Source organism: Rana temporaria, chromosome 2 (genome assembly GCF_905171775.1).
Source record: "Rana temporaria chromosome 2, aRanTem1.1, whole genome shotgun sequence".
Taxonomy (NCBI): domain Eukaryota; kingdom Metazoa; phylum Chordata; class Amphibia; order Anura; family Ranidae; genus Rana; species Rana temporaria.
This window is the reverse complement of record NC_053490.1, coordinates 314,794,524-314,810,605: the sequence shown is the minus strand read 5'-3', so window position 1 is coordinate 314,810,605 and position 16,082 is coordinate 314,794,524. Positions and strand designations below refer to the sequence as shown.

The 16,082-nt window shown below is 45.6% G+C and overlaps 1 protein-coding gene across 2 annotated transcripts in view; it reads left to right on the top strand.

The window, feature by feature from the left end:
* Nucleotides 1-16,082, top strand: part of LOC120927019 (synaptonemal complex protein 1-like) — a 141,988-nt gene that overhangs the window by 14,436 nt on the left and 111,470 nt on the right. For both annotated transcript variants that reach the window (XM_040337415.1, XM_040337416.1), the window contains exon 2: nt 5,952-6,065. In XM_040337415.1, coding sequence (XP_040193349.1) covers nt 5,955-6,065 — 111 coding nt within the window. In that variant the 5' untranslated portion in view covers nt 5,952-5,954. The remainder of the gene's footprint in view (nt 1-5,951; nt 6,066-16,082) is intronic.

Below are 16,082 nucleotides of genomic sequence, written 5' to 3'. Positions count from 1 at the left end.
CCAAAAAATTGGGCGGTACGGTATCCCTTTTTGGAGAGTTTCCTGAAGAAATGGACCTCTCCTCCGGTTGTGGACCCCCCTGTGTCCAGGCTTAACAAAGTGACCACTATTCCGGTGGAAGGGGCTCCTGCTTTCAAGGACCCTGCTGACAAGAAGGCTGAGGCAATCGCCCTCTATCTTTTCACAGTGGTGGGCTCGGCTGTGCGCCCAGCGGTGGCTGAGGCTCTAGTATCTCAAACGCTGACTGAATGGGCAAAGATACTGCTCCAGGGGCTAAAAGCTCGTCAGGCGCCTCCGGATGAGGTAGCTTTGGCCGACCAACTAGTGCAAGGCCTTAAGTTTGTTTGCGAGTCTGATTTGGATACTATTCCTTTGCTGTCCAGAGCCTCGGTTTTTGCGGTGGTGTTGCGCTGCTTGATCTGGCTTAAGTGTTGGTCGGCTGACCAATCTTCTAAGAAGGCCCTGATGGATTTGCCTTTTATGGGTGTAGCGCCCCCTTGCTTTCAGCATGGGCACTACGCTAAAGTTAGTGGGGAATGGGAGAGTTACTTTGCTCCCATTCACAATTTGTTTAAATTGGGACTTCTGTCATTCCAGAAATGTCCACTAGGTCAATCTGTACTCCAGGGATGCAGTACCATCCCTGGCCGGCAGTTGGCGCTAGAGGGGTTCTGGCAGAGCAAGTTTTCCCCAGCAGCCAATTAGAGAAGTTTCTTCCTCGCAAGGCATGCTGGGGAAGGGTATATCTGTGACAGGTGTCATGTGTTCTAAAATCTTCACGGGGTCCCCGTTCCAGGTGCGGCATCCACCTTTAGGGTGCGCGCATCCATGGACCCCGCCGGCGCGGCCCACCTGGCCAAAATTGCAGGCTACACAGAACCTCATCCGGAGGTAAAATGGGACCCCAGTGACTTACTGGGTTCCCGGTTCTATTGAAGAGGATCCCAGGCTGGGTGCTGTTCGATTGGGGGGTCGGCTTGAGGAGAACCCGGAGGCAGGTTGTCCAACAGGGCTTGAACGAACCAATCGGGGATCTGGTGACCGGAATGCTGACAGGTACGCTTTGTTGTCATCCGGTGACCTATGCTAAAGAATCTACTGGGAGGATTCGCTCTGTTCATCCATTTAGTTTACTTAAAGTAATTGGCCTGTGGCAGAGGCCCTAGAGCCAGGTCTCTGAGAGAGACCTGTTCCTCCCAGCAAATCCTAAGTGACACTTCGGCTGCCAGGCTTGTGAGGGCGGTCTGTCAGGGGGCACTTTACCCACTCCGACTGGAGCGGCGACGAGTAATATTTTGGTACTCTATTGAGCAAGAACTGCTCAATTAATATCCAGGCCTGATTCTGCAAGGTTCTCTCTTTTCTTCATCAACCTGCTCTTCCCACTGGATGTTGATATTGGCCGTGTTTGGCCTGGAAATAAAGCATTGGAAAATCCTTTATTCACTGTCTGGACATTCGCTCACTGTTTTGGCTAACTGCTATCACCACTAGACACACTGCAGGGTAACTTAATACGCCGATCCCAAAACAAATCGGCGGCTCCTTCGGGGGTAGCGCTACACGGGCGACAGACTTTTTGGTGCCTCTCTTGATGATATTATCAAGGATACCACGTGGGGGCAAGAGCACGCTGCTCCCGCAATCCAAGAAGAGTCGGGAGCCACGCCGTAGGCAAGGCCCCTCTTTCACTACGCACAAACGTTTTTTTTTCGTCCGCCCAGTACTGCGGCTAAACGCTCCCAGGCTGACAAAGTGCCTGCTGAGGGTCAGAAGCGACCTTGGTTTCGCAAAACACAGTCCGCATGAAGGTTTGCCCCCGCCCATCTCTCGGGTGGGGGGGGGATGTCTTTGCGAATTCGCGACTCGTGGTCGTCTCTGATATCCGACCGATGGGTTTGCAAAGTGGTTTCCCCGGGGTACAAGATAGAGTTTCTCTTTCTCGTCCTCGTCTACGAGCAGATTTTTTCCCTCCAACTTCCAGCTGCAGCCGGCTCGTCTGGCAGCACTGTTCGGGGCGATTCAGGAACTGCTGGCTCGTGGAGTGATCATATCTGTTCCGTCGCAGGAACGTTTTCAGGGGTTCTACCCGAACCTATTCGTAGTACCGAAAAAGGACGGAGTCCATCCGATTCTGGATCTCAAAGCCCTCAATTGCTTTGTGAGAGTGCAAAGATTCAGGATGGAGTCAGTTCGCTCTGTTGTCACGGCTCTCCATCCGGGGGACTTTCTGGCGTCCTTGGACATCAATGACACATACTTGCATGTCCACATCTACACCAGTCATCAGAGATTCCTGCAATTTGCGGTCAGGGAGGATCACTATCAGTTTGTGGCTCTCCCCTTCGGCTTGGCGTCGGCACCAAAGGTATTTACCAAGGTGCTGGCTCCAATTCTGGCTCTGCTAAGACAGCGTGGCATCGCTATCGTGGGCTACTTGGACGACCTTCTTTTGAGGGTCACTTCAAGCTCAGAATTAGAGGAGGGCGTGTCTATAGTCTGTCAGACCCTTCGAGAATTTGGTTGGGTGCTTAACACCCAGAAGTCGGTCTTTGCCCCGTCTCAACGCCTGGAATACCTGGGGTTGGTTCTGGACTCGTCGGTGGCAAGGGTTTTTCTTCCGGTAGAAAAGCTGCAGTCGCTTCGGACGGCGGTACAGCGGCTGACATTCCAAAGCTGGTCGTCTCTCCGTTTTTGCATGCGGGTCCTGGGTCTCATGGTGGCCTCCTTCAGGGCGGTGTCGTATGCTCAATCTCACACTCGAGTGCTGCAGAAGGAGATTCTGCTCAGATGGGACAAGAGTCCTTCGTCCCTGAAACATCAAATCCGAGTGAGCCACCAGGTCAGGTCCTCCCTCGTGTGGTGGCTGACATCACTGACTCTTCTGTCTGGGAAGTCGTTCCTCCCCTTTCACTGGATGGTGATCACGGATGCCAGTCTTACCGGCTGGGGCCGTGTCTGGGGGTCCAGTCGGCTCAGGGTCCTGGAACTCCGGGTGATCAAGCTTTGCCTCTTCGTGTGGTCTCAGAGACTGCAGGTGTGCCCGATCAGGATACAGTCGGACAACGCCACGGCGGTGTCGTATGTCAATCATCAAGGAGGAACAAGAAGTGTGGCGGCAGCTTCAGAGGTTGCAAACATCCTGAGGTGGGCAGAATCGAGCGTGCCGGCTCTGTCGGCCGTATACATTCCGGGCGTGGAAAACTGGTAGGCGGACTACCTGAGTCGTCAGATGCTGGACCAGGGACAATGGTCCCTGCACCCGGATGTGTTTCACCTCATCTGCCAGAAATGGGGCACGCCGGACGTGGATCTCATGGTGTCTCGTCTCAATCGGAAGGTTTTGAGGTTTGTGGCCAGATCAAGGGACCCCTGGGTTAAATTACAAATTTTTGGGGGGGAGAAAATCGCCCAGCACTACGTTCACCCTCTTTTTCTATCCTATGCTCCCTCACTCACATCTTCAATCTCTCCCTCTCTAGTGGCACCTTCCCCATCCCTCTAAAACATACGCAGGTCACTCCCATACTTAAACAGCTGTCACTGGACCCCACCAACCTCAAAAACTTAAGATCCATCTCATTGCTCCCATTCACCTCTAAACTTCTAGAACGCTTAGGGCCAGATTCACCAAAGAGATACAACGGCGTTTCTCCTGATACGCCGTCGTATCTCTGTTTTTATCTATGCGACTGATTCATAGAATCGGTTACGCATAGATATCCATAAGATCCGACAGGTGTAATTGTTTTACACTTTCGGATCTTAGGATGCAATACCGCGGCCGCCGCTGGGTGGAGTTCGCGTCGTAAACCAGCGTCGGGTATGCAAATTAGCAGTTACGGCTGTCTAAAGTATGGCCGTCGTTCACGCGTCGAAATTTAAAATTTAACGTTGTTTGCGTAACACGTCCGGGAATACGGAAGTACGCTACGCGGGTCGCCGTTCGAAAAAATGACGTCATGGCGCGCAAAGCACGGCGGGAGTTAGGAAACGGAGCATGCACAGTAGGTTCGGCGCGGGAGCGCGCCTAATTTAAATGACACACGCCCATTTGAATTGGCCCGCCTCCGGCGTAGTTTTCATCGCAAGTGCTTTGTGAATCAGGCACTTGCGATGAAAACTTGCTGCGGTGTAACGTATCTACGATACGTATCTACGATACGTTACGCCGCCGCAGTTCTATGTGAATCTGGCCCTTAGTCTACAGCCGTCTTAGCTCCTACCTCAGTGAAAATAACCTTCTCGACCCCTTACAGTTTGGCTTTCGCTCGCAGCACTCCACAGAAACTGCCTTACTAAGACCCCTTTCACGCTGAGCCCCCCGCCGTTTTTGCGGTGCTTTTCGGCCGCTATCTGGCTGATTTTAACCCCTGCCAGCGGCCGAAAAAGGGTTAAATCGCTGCTACAGCGCTGAAAGTCACACTGGGGCGCTTTGCAGGCGCTAAAAATAGTGCCTGCAAAGTGCCCTGAAACAGAGGCTCCATAAGCCCAAGGGCTTTCACACTGGAGTAGAGCGCTGGCAGGGCGTCAGAAAATGTCCTGCCAGCAGCTTCTTTGGAGCCCATTAGGAGCGGTGAACTCACCACTCCTAAAGCGCCCCTGTCCATTGAAATCAATGGGCAGCGCCGGCAAGGTGGTTTTAACCCTTTTTCGGGCCACTAGCGGGGGGTTAAAAAAACACCCTGCTAGCGGCTGAAAAGCGCAGCTAAAACGGCAGTAAATCGCCGCTGAAAATAACGCCGTTTTACCGACTCACATCATGCAGACACGAGCCCATCGGCTGCTTTCCTGACAGGGGGAGGTCTGTACTAACTGATTATAAGTGCAAACCCCCGAGGATGCCAACTTCAGACCACCAGGGATTGCCATCATTGATGACCTCCAGGTATGCCACCCATGGTCACCAGGGATAACAATATGTGCCCACAAATGGTGGCAGTCAGTGCCCAGTAATGATGCCTGCCAGTGCCTCCTTATCAGTGCCACCCATAAGTACCCATCATTGCCGCCTATGAGTGCCCATCAGTACTGCATAGCAGTCCCACCTATCAGTGCCCATCAGTGCTGCATATTAGTGCCCATCATCATTGCCACCTGCCACCTTATTGATGCCCTCATCAGTGCCACCTCATCAGTGCCCATGAGTGAAGGATAAAACGTACTTATTTACACAAATTTTTATAACAGTCTTTTTTTATTTGTTGCACAAAAAAAAAGACCCCAGCAGTGATCAACCACCACCAAAAGAATGCTCTATTTGTGGGAACAAAATGATAAAAAAAATTGGGTATAGTGTAGCATGATCGCGCAATTGTCAGTCAAAGTGCGACAGTGCTAAAAGCTTAAAATTGGCTTGGGCTGGAAGGGGGGAAAGTGCCCGGTATTGAAATGGTTTAAGCGGTGTTCCGGGCAAAAAAATAAAAAAAATTAAATAATAGGACACTTACCTGTTCTGGAGTCCATCAGCTGTTGGGTGATGGCGCCGCCATTGCGGGTAAGGGAACCCGGCAGTTTAGCCTTTCGGCTTCACGCCGGGAACCCTACTGCGCATGCGCGAGGCCCCGCTTCTCTCTCCTATTGGCCCGGCAGAGGAAGCCTGTGGTGACGTCATGGGCCGTGGCCCGGACTCCCGGAAGTGGGAAAGAATACCTGTCAAAGACCGGTTTCCTGTCCCCCCCCCCCCCAAAAAAAAGGTGTCAATTGTGGCACCGGGGGGAATCCGATGAGCGGAAGTTCCACTGTAGGGTGGAATTACGCTTTAACATGATTAATTTATTATTCAAAATGGAAGTTGCAGTAGCTAGTACTTGGATGACCAATGTTATATGCATCATTGTATGATAAATGTAGGATGCATCTGCAAGTTTCTTTTAGGGATACCTTACAATCGCTAAAGCTACATGAATGATTGTATAACCACTTATAATGCATGTATTTCATATTTACAGATAATGATGGATCAAGAAATTCCATTTAAGATCTTCCCATTGGCAAGACTAAATAGTAGTCATGTATCTGCTGTTAAACCTGTTGCAGTTGTGGACAATACATCGTACTTTCAGGTATATAGATCATAAGCTGTCTCCCAGTATACACTATAGCTTTGGTAAACAAAAATAAGGGCAGCTAGAGCGCTAGCCAATAGTGAAATGGGAAGTGTAGAGTGAATGATTAGTCAAACAAAATGCTGCTCAAATCTAAATTGTGCTAACACCAAAAATAATGGTATGAATAAACGAGTGATGAGCGCAAATTGCAATGAATGGTGAGAATCAATATAAAACAAATGTGCAAACAAATGAACCATAAATTGCTAAGACCAATGAGCGCCACTTAGATAATGTGTACTGTGGATACACCTGATAATAGTCCCGACTACCAAAAGTGAAACCAAACTAAATTCAAATGAAACCAAGAAGTGTCCAAAATAAGTAAAAAATGTGCATCCATAAACAAGTGTAGTGATGATGTAGATGAATCCTCACAACAGCTGGGCTCACAGAGCGCTTACCTCCCTGACATGGGAAAACCACCTTGAATGGATCCTCAAATGGAGTATATACCAGGTAAAACGTCCTCACCGCTGGATGTGCAGTGCTGGTCTTCACAAAGATGGAGACTCCCCAGGGAATGCAGGTAAGATGTCACAAATGAAGGGTACCCTCAGGAGATACGAGCCTTCTGACAGGAAACTGTGTAACTGAATTCTGTGACCCCCCCACTGGACTGGGTTTACAAATACGAGGTGTCTATTGGGAGCTGCCTGTAGTTTAACACAGAAGAGAAGTCACTTGGGTCTCTCTCTTACTTCCCTCCCCCTTTTTTGTGTCTCCTTCCAGCACTGCGATATACAAAATTACATATAGAGAGGCTACACTCCTAAACTGATTTCTTATAGACTCATGATATGTTTTCGATACTATCCTCCCTCACTCAAAGATCTTAGAAAGTAAAAAAAATGGGAAGGGGACTCGGATCTATGTACCTCATAACAAAAAATAGATACTTGCCTGAAAAGCGGAAAAAAAAAAAGAGTAAGACATGACTAACATAAACTTTATAACATATAATGTGAGAGGCCTCAGCCCCCCGGAAAAAAGGCATATGGTATTAAGAGAGGTGGAAAGGTATTCTGCAGAAATAGTCTTCTTGCAGGAGACACATATAACTTTAGATTCCAATGTTAGACTCTATTCTCGGGCAATCCCAACCTCGTACTATGCTCTCTTCTTTGGAGTCACCAAAGGGGGTCGCCATAGTAGTGGGGAAGAACATTTCTTTTAAGGTAGAAGAGAGGAAAGTTGACCCAGAGGGTCGCTATTTGTTTTTAAGAGGGGTCCTCCAAGGGAAAAAATATACGCTTGTAAATATATACTGCCCTAATAGACACCCTCAAAAATACCTTAGGGGGATCCTGAACGCTCTAATGGATTTTAAACAGGGCTTTGTAATCCTAGCAGGAGATTTTAATTTCTCAATGGAACACCATCTTGACAGTACGTCCGGTGCACAGAGGCGAGATACCAAACAACTCCGAATACTAAGAAAAAAAATGTTTAACCAGCAATTAATTGATCCATGGAGGGTCACACATCCAAATAAAAAAGATTATACATATCACTCGTCTGTGCATGGAACATACTCAAGATTGGACTATATGATGGTAGACCACGAGTTATTGGAAGATGTAATGAAAACCTCAATAGGTTTAATAACAATTTCAGATCATGCGCCGGTAATAGTGAAAATAAGATTCAAGGAAATAGAGCAAAGAAAAGGAACGTGGAATCTAAACGAAGAACTTTATAGAGGACATAGAAGTAAGCAAGACAGTAAAAAATGACTTGGAACAATATTTTATGTTAAACAACACATCGCACGTAAGTGCGGCTACAGTATGGAAAGCCCACAAGGCATACATTAGAGGGAAATTTATTTCCATAGGAGCAGGGAAAAAGAAGACAAGAGAATTAAATATGAAAAAATTAACAACGCAGCGATATGAACTGGAGCAAATGCATAAAGAACGAGGAGAAAGTGAAGTACATCAGAAAATAGTGATAAAGAGGGCCCAGCTCAGAGACTTGATGAAACTTGAAACTAGAAATATATTCAAAAATGTCATAAAAGAAAGGTATAAGTGGGGGAACAAACCAGGGAAATACCTAGCCGGAGTATCTAAGGAAAAAAAACCCATAAATGATATTGAAAAAATAAAAAATCAGAAAGGGCAGATGAAATATAAGACCTCTGAAATCGCAGAAGCTTTCCAGACTTTTTACAGCACATTATATTCTATCCGAACCAAAGAGACTCAAGAGCAGGAAGACATCGGAAAAATAAAAATTAAAGAGTACCTAGAAGAAGTTAACCTACCAAAGATATCTCAAAATGATATTGAATCCCTAGAGGATCCAATCACTCAGGAGGAGATTTATAAAGCCTTTCAGGAAACACCAGGGGGTAAGAGCCCAGGCCTGGATGGTTTGCCGATAAAGTACTATAAAAAATTTAAAGAACTGTTGGTCCCAGAAATGTGCAACTATTTTAATAGGTGAAGAAGAAGAAATAAGAAAATAATCTCTTCTTGCCAATATTGCTATTATTCCTTAAATAGGAAAAGATGGAACCCTGTGCTCCAATTATCGCCCAATAGCACTGTTGAATGCCGATATAAAGGTATATGCAAAAATATTGGCAACAAGGATAAAAAGTTTAATGCCTGAACTGATAAATACAGATCAGGCAGGTTTTGTGAAAGGCAGGGAAGGGAGAGATAATGGCATAAGAACCATATTGTTGTTACAACAAGACAAAAAAAAGAAACCCCCAGTCGTACTCGTGTCAATAGACGCTGAAAAAGCATTTGACAAAGTCGACTGGGGGTTAATGATGGACACTAGGGTTGTCCCGATACCACTTTTTTAGGACTGAGTACAAGTACCGATACTTTTTTTTTATGTACTCGCCGATACCGAATACCGATACTTTTTTTTAAATGTGTCCCCAAACATATGCAGCCATGTCCCCAAACATATGCAGCCATGTCCCCAAACATATGCAGCCATGTCCCCTGTATATGCAGCCATGTCCCCTGTATATGCAGCCATGTCCCCTGTATATGCAGCCATGTCCCCTGTATATGCAGCCATGTCCCCCGTACCTACTGTTAATCACCGCGGCGCGGGGAACATTACAGTCAGCGTTCGTTTGAACAGCGGTTTTCCCCGCCGCGCATAGACACTCCCCCTTGCTGGCGATTGGACAGATCCGTCCAAGGGGGAGTGTCTATGCGCGGCGGGGAAAACAGCTATTCAAACAAAAGCTGTCTGTAATGTTCCCCGCGGTGATTAACGTTGTAGCGGCGGTGTCGGTGGGGGGAAGTATTCTATTCTAGTATCGGCGGTATTAGCGGGAGTACGAGTACTCCCGCTAATACTCTGTATCGTTACCGATACTGGTATCGTTATCGGGACAACCCTAATGGACACTTTACGAAGCATAGGCCTGGGACCTAAATTTATGAAGTGGGTTAAAAATCTGTATAGCCATCCGACGGCTAGGGTGAAGGTTAATGGGAGTGTGTCGTCTGTGTTTGAAATGAAAAATGGAACCAGACAGGGTTGCCCGCTCTCTCCCCTCCTATATGTAATAACACTGGAACTACTATTAGCAAAAATCCGGGAAAATCCGGACATGGGGGGGGGGGGGGGGGGTGAGAGTGGGGGAAGATGAACACCAGGTGGCGGCGTACGCAGACGACATACTCCTATATCTGACCAAACCTAGAGTTTCATTGCCCAATGTTATAAAGGAAATAAAAAAATACGGGGAACTTTCCAACTTTAAAATAAACCCGATAAAAACGGTAATCTTGAATCTGGGGATAGACAAAAAAGAAGCAGAAGAACTACAGAAAGAATTTCCATTCACTTGGGAAAAAGAAACTCTAATATACTTAGGAATAAAGATCACACCTACAGTGGAAAAACTTTATTTGGCCAATTTTGTTCCCTTAATCAATGAAATTAAACAAGATTTGAAAAGACTGGCAAAGAAAACCCATCTCCTGGATTGGTAGAATCAACGCTTTTAAAATGATACTACCGAATATAACTTATAAATTCCAAATGCTCCCCAAAAGAATACCACAAAGTTTCTTTAAGATAATTAAAACCGTAATCTTGAAATATAGTTGGGCGGGCAAAAAGGCCAGAGTAAACTTTACACTGTTAAGCATGAAAAAAAAAGTGGTGGGTTGGCGCTCCCAGACATAAAAAGATATTACTATGCTGTAATATTGGCTAGGTTAGTAGAATGGACAAATATACACACTAAAAAGAAGTGGGTACAGATGGAAGATACACTAAGTTCGACACAATTAAATAAGAATGTTTGGATACCACCTAAAGTTAGGAAACTGGGCACGGACACGCACAATATAACAAAGAATGTATTTAAAATATGGGACACAGTATTTAGACGGGATAAATGGGAGTACAACTCCCCAATAACTCCACTAGCAGGCACAATTTTTTTCCCCCCAGGCAATAAGACACGGATGGGAAAGCAATTGGGCGGGAAAAAATTCTAAGATATCGTCGCACAAGGAAAAATAAGAGCAAGACAAGACAAAAAAAACAGTAGAAGGGGATCAACACTTGAGTGAATGGGGAGTATTTTCAGTTGAAACACTTTGAGCACTTTACCACAGCCGATTCGGGATGATAAAACATTAAATCCAATAGAAAAGATATGCAGCATAGATAAGCCACTGATACATGGTATATCATTGGTATATGGAATACTAACGAATTTTGAGATGCAGGGAACATTGCCATTTGTAGAAAAATGGGGAAACTATATGGGTAAAAAGATATACACTGCACCTATCATTTGTGAGTTGTCTAACTATGCGTCGGACATAACTACTATTGAAGCTAATTACAAGTGTATGGTTCGTTGGCACCTGACCCCAGTAAGAATGTGTAAAATACATTCAAACAATTCAGAGCTCTGTTGGAGGAATTGTAAGCAAAAGGGAACAACAATGCACATCTGGTGGGATTGCCCGAGAATACAAGAATATTGGGAATAAATTTTAGAATATATGGAAGAAATAACCGGGGAGAAAATCTTACGTAATCCTTTGACTTGTTTATTACACGGAACAAATAAAGCAAAAAAACAGTATGGAACAACTGGTCCCGGTGCTACTAAATGCAGCAAAGGGCCTAATTCCAAAAAATTGGCTACATTCAAAAAGGCCATCAATAAAAGAGTGGATAGAGAGGGTAGATTATATAGCAGAAAGTGGAGCTAGGAGGAGAGGACAGATACAGAGAGATTTGGGAGAAATGGAGAGCTTTTAAATCATCTGAAAAATTTGTACAAGGTAAGACAGAAATGGACAGGTGAGAAAATAAAAATAAATGATAACAGCAATTAGTCACACAGATCAGGGTAGGAGGGAGGTGAGGAGGAGGAGGGGGGGGGGAAATAAAAAGGACGAGGCTAGCCACTATATTAGGCCTACACCTCCCGGAGGGGAGGAAGCTCAAGATCATAACTGCCTGTTCAAAAATGACAAACGTAGTAATTGTACAAAGAAAGAACATAAATATATAAAAAAAAATAATATGAAAGAACCAAATATGATGCAAAGCCATAGAAGAGACGTTATGGGCGGACGTACCGTGAGCAAGTCTCGCTGTCCTTTGTTGGCGAAGTCTGAAGTGAAAAAAAAAAAAACATGTTTATTGTTGATCACATAAAGATACATGTTTCTGTTTGTATGGATTTAAATTTTTTTTACATAGTCGCATGAGGGTGCTTGGTCACATTAAAGTGGTTGTAAACCCACTTTTTTGACTTTTGCCTACAGGTAAGCCTATAATAAGGCTTACCTGTAGGTATAAAGAATATCTCCTAAACCTGTACGGTTTAGGAGATATTCCCCTCGCAATGCGCGGCTGATTGCAACGGCGCATGCACAGGGGGGATCCTCGGCTGAAGGGCCGACCCATGCCGGAAAGGAAATCTCCCGCGCGCATGCGCGGGAGTGACGTCATCGCCGCTCCAGCCAATCACAGCGCTGGAGCGGCGATACCCGGAAGACACGCTAGGCTCGGCGTGGACCAGGTAAGTTCCCTACCTTGTTCCGAGGTAAGTATTTCATAATGAGTTTATATGCGGTGCATACTAGCTCATTATGGCTTTTGCCTTGCAGGAGTAAAAAAAAAAAAAATGTACATGCGGGTTTACAACCGCTTTAAGTCGCACGGAGAGGCTTGTTTGCACAGAAATGCCTAAAGTCGCATAAAAATGCTTGATTGCATAAAGATGCTGGCTCACACAAGGTTGACTGATCACACAAGTCCTTGATTAACCAAGGATACTTGGTCACACAAAGAGGCTTGTTGTCACAAAAATCCCTAGAAATAAATAAATAAATCGCATAAAGATGCTGGATTGTACAGGGGTGCTTTATCACACAAGAGTCCTTGGTCACACAAGGGTACTTGTCCGCACAGTAGTGCTTAAAATGCATAAGATGTTTGATCGCATAAGGATGCATGATCGCTTAAAGTTGCATGTTCGCCTAGATTTTGCATGGTTGCATGATGAGGCATAGCAATTTTAAGTTTCCTTAATTATACAGGATTCCTTGTGTTCATGTAGGAACACGTGTCTGCATGGGTACATGTTGCGCAATGTTGCATAACATGTTCATAAACACATACTTGCGTGCAAGATGCCCGTTCCATAGCACACTTGATATATGTATGCGTGTATACATCGTACACTTTTTTTATGTTTTGCCCAAAACATATTTGTACGAATTCATGCTTCCATGAACGCATGTTTTCATAGAGGCTGTAGGGCAGTGGTCTCAAAGTACCGGCCCGCGGGCCATTTGCGGCCCGCGGACCAGTTATAAATGGCCCGCAGGCAGGGTGGAAGTGGGGGGAGCAAAGAGTAAAAAAAAAAAATTTTTTTTTTTTTTTTTTTTGTGAGCTGGTGCTATCTGCTGGTGAGCCGTTGGTATTACAAGTTATTACCACCAGATGTGAGCTGGCGCCATCTGGTGGTGGCCGTTGGTATTACAAGTTAAGCATTACAAGTTAAACAGCAATTCTAATGTCATTTTACACTATTTTCACTGCCATCTTCTTCCCTCTAATTAGAACCCCCAAACATATATATTTTTTATCCTAACACCCTAGAGAATAAAATGGCGATCGTTGCAATACTTTCTGTTACGCCGTATTTGCGCAGCGGTCTTACAAGCGCACTTTTTTGGGAAAAAATTACACTTTTTTTTAATTAAAAAATAAGACAACAGTAAAGTTATCCCCATTTTTTTTTAATATTATGAAAGATAATGTTACGCCGAGTAAATTCATACCCAACATGTCACGCTTCAAAATTGCGTCCGCTTGTGGAATGCCGACAAACTTTTTTACCCTTTAAAATCTTCATAGGTGACGTTTAAAAAATCTACAGGTTGCATGTTTTGAGTTACAGAGGAGGTCTCGCTCTACCAATCGCAGCGATACCTCACATGTGTGGTTTGAACACAGTTTACATATGCGGGCGCTGCTCGCGTATGTGTTCGCTTCTGCGCGCAAGCCCGTTGGGACGGGGTGCGTTTTCTGGCTCCTAACTTTTTTAGCTGGCTCCTGGATTCCAAGCAAATTTGTCAAACCCTGACTTACACCAGTGCTGGTGGTAATAATGCGCTCGCTGACACCAGTACTGTTGTTTTTGAAGTTTGAAAGTTTGCATGCGGCCCCCCATGGCATATGAAAACTTGTCTTGTGGCCCTCAGGTAATTTGAGTTTGAGACCCCTGCTGTAGGGGGATCAGACTCAAGGCAGGGACAACGCCACAGTCTCTTTAGGAAAACACCATGTTTAATGCACAGGATATTTCCAACAGAGGAAAAAAGGGCATCTTGCCATCAAACAAACAAAATAAACTTCTGCTCTACCGAGCCTTAACCACTTGCTTACTGGGCACATAAACCCCCTTCGTTCCCAGGCGAAATCTCAGCGTCCGGCACTGCGTCGCTTTAACTGACAATTGCACGGTCGTGCGACGTGGCTCCCAAACAAAATTGGCGTCCTTTTTTCCCCACAAATAGAGCTTTCTTTTGGTGGTATTTGATCACCTCTGCGGTTTTTATTTTTTGCGCTATAAACAAAAAAAGAGCAACAATTTAAAAAAAATATATATTTTTTTTACTTGTTGCTATAATAAATATCCCAATTTTTTTTTAAAAAACTATTTTTTTTCTCAGTTAAGGCCGATACGTATTTTTCGACGTATTTTTGTAAAAAAAAAAAAAAAATCACAATAAGCGACTGGTTTGCGCAAAAGTTATAGCGCCTACAAAATGGGGAACAGAATTATGATTTTTTTTATTATTTTTTTTTTTACTAGTAATGGCGGCGATCTGCGATTTTTATTGGGACTGGGATATTGCGGCGGACGTATCGGACACTTTTGACACAAATTTGGCGCCATTCACATTTATACGGCGATCAGTGATATAAAAATGCACTAATTACTGTATAAATGTGACTGGCAGTGAAGGGGTTAACACTAGGGGGTGAGGAAGGGGTTAACTGTGTAGCCTGGGTGTGTTATAACTGTGTGGGGGGAGGGGGGTGACTGGGGGAGGGGACCGATGCTGTGTCCCTATGTACAAGAGACACAGATCGGTCTCCTCTCTCACAGCACGTGGAGCTCTGTGTTTACACACAGAGCTCCACGTTCCTGCTGTCACCTACCGTGTCACCGACGATCGCGTGTACCCGGCGGACATCGCGGCCGCCAGGTACACGCATCGGGTCTTCGGCGATGCGTCGGGACAGTTTTTACCCGCCGCGCGCCACCCAGTGGCGCGCGCGGGTAATGCACATAAAGGCCGTTTTTAAACGGCCACTTGGCACTTGAGAGCCGCGCTGCGGACGTATTTCGTCTATAGCGCGGATCTCAAGTGGTTAAGCCCCATACACACTATGGGCCAGATCCACGAAGCGCGGCTCTTGTCTCCGCCTGGCGTAGTGTATCTCAGATACACTACGCCGCCGTAACTTACTTTATTTTGTATCCTCAAAGATTTCCCGCCGTAAGTTACGGCGGCGTAGTGTAACTTAGGTGGCGTAAGGGCGCGCAATTCAAATGTATGTGATGGGGGCGTGTTTTATGTTAATACGTCGTGACCTGACGTAATTGACGTTTTTTTTGAACGGCGCATGCGCCGTCCGTGGGGCTATCCCGGTGCACATGCTCGAAATTAAACCGGAACAAGCCAATGCTTACAACGGTGACGTCATTCAACGCAAAGCCCTATTCGCAAACGACTTGCGCAAACGACGTAACATTTTCAAAACTCGACGCGGGAACGACGGCCATACTTAACATTGAGTACGCCTCATATAGCAGGGGTAACTATACGCCGGAAAAAGCCGAATGCAAACGACATAAAAAAATGCGCCGGACGTACGTTCGTGGATCGCTGTATCTAGCTAATTTGCATACTCGACGCGGAATTCGACGGAAACGCCACCTAGTGGCCAGCGTAAATATGCACCTATGATCCGACGGCGTACTAAGACGTACGCCTGTCGGATCGATCCCTCATTCCGCCGTATCTTGTTTTGTGGATACAAAACAAAGTTTCGACGCGGGAACTTTGAAATTACGCGGCGTATCAATAGATACGCCGGCGTAATTCGTTTGTGGAGCTGGCCCTATCAGTTTTTCTCTTCAGGTTTACCAAAACCATCTAATATGAGGTCAAACCTTAAGAGTTTTTATTCGTATGCAATCAGGCAGGCCCTTGCACTACATGGTTTTGGTAAACCTGAAGAGAAAAACCTGCAGGGAAACTGATAGTGTGTATGGGGCTTGACTGTGTCTAAAGTTTGACCAGTCCTTTGGTTTGGTAGTAAGTGTCCTTACAATTGCACAAACTTGAATTTAAAATGAGGGATAAGCAGCCATGCTCCAATATGCCTCCTCACACGGAGAGCTAGGACCAGCTGCCTTAATCAAGCCCTGAAAGATAA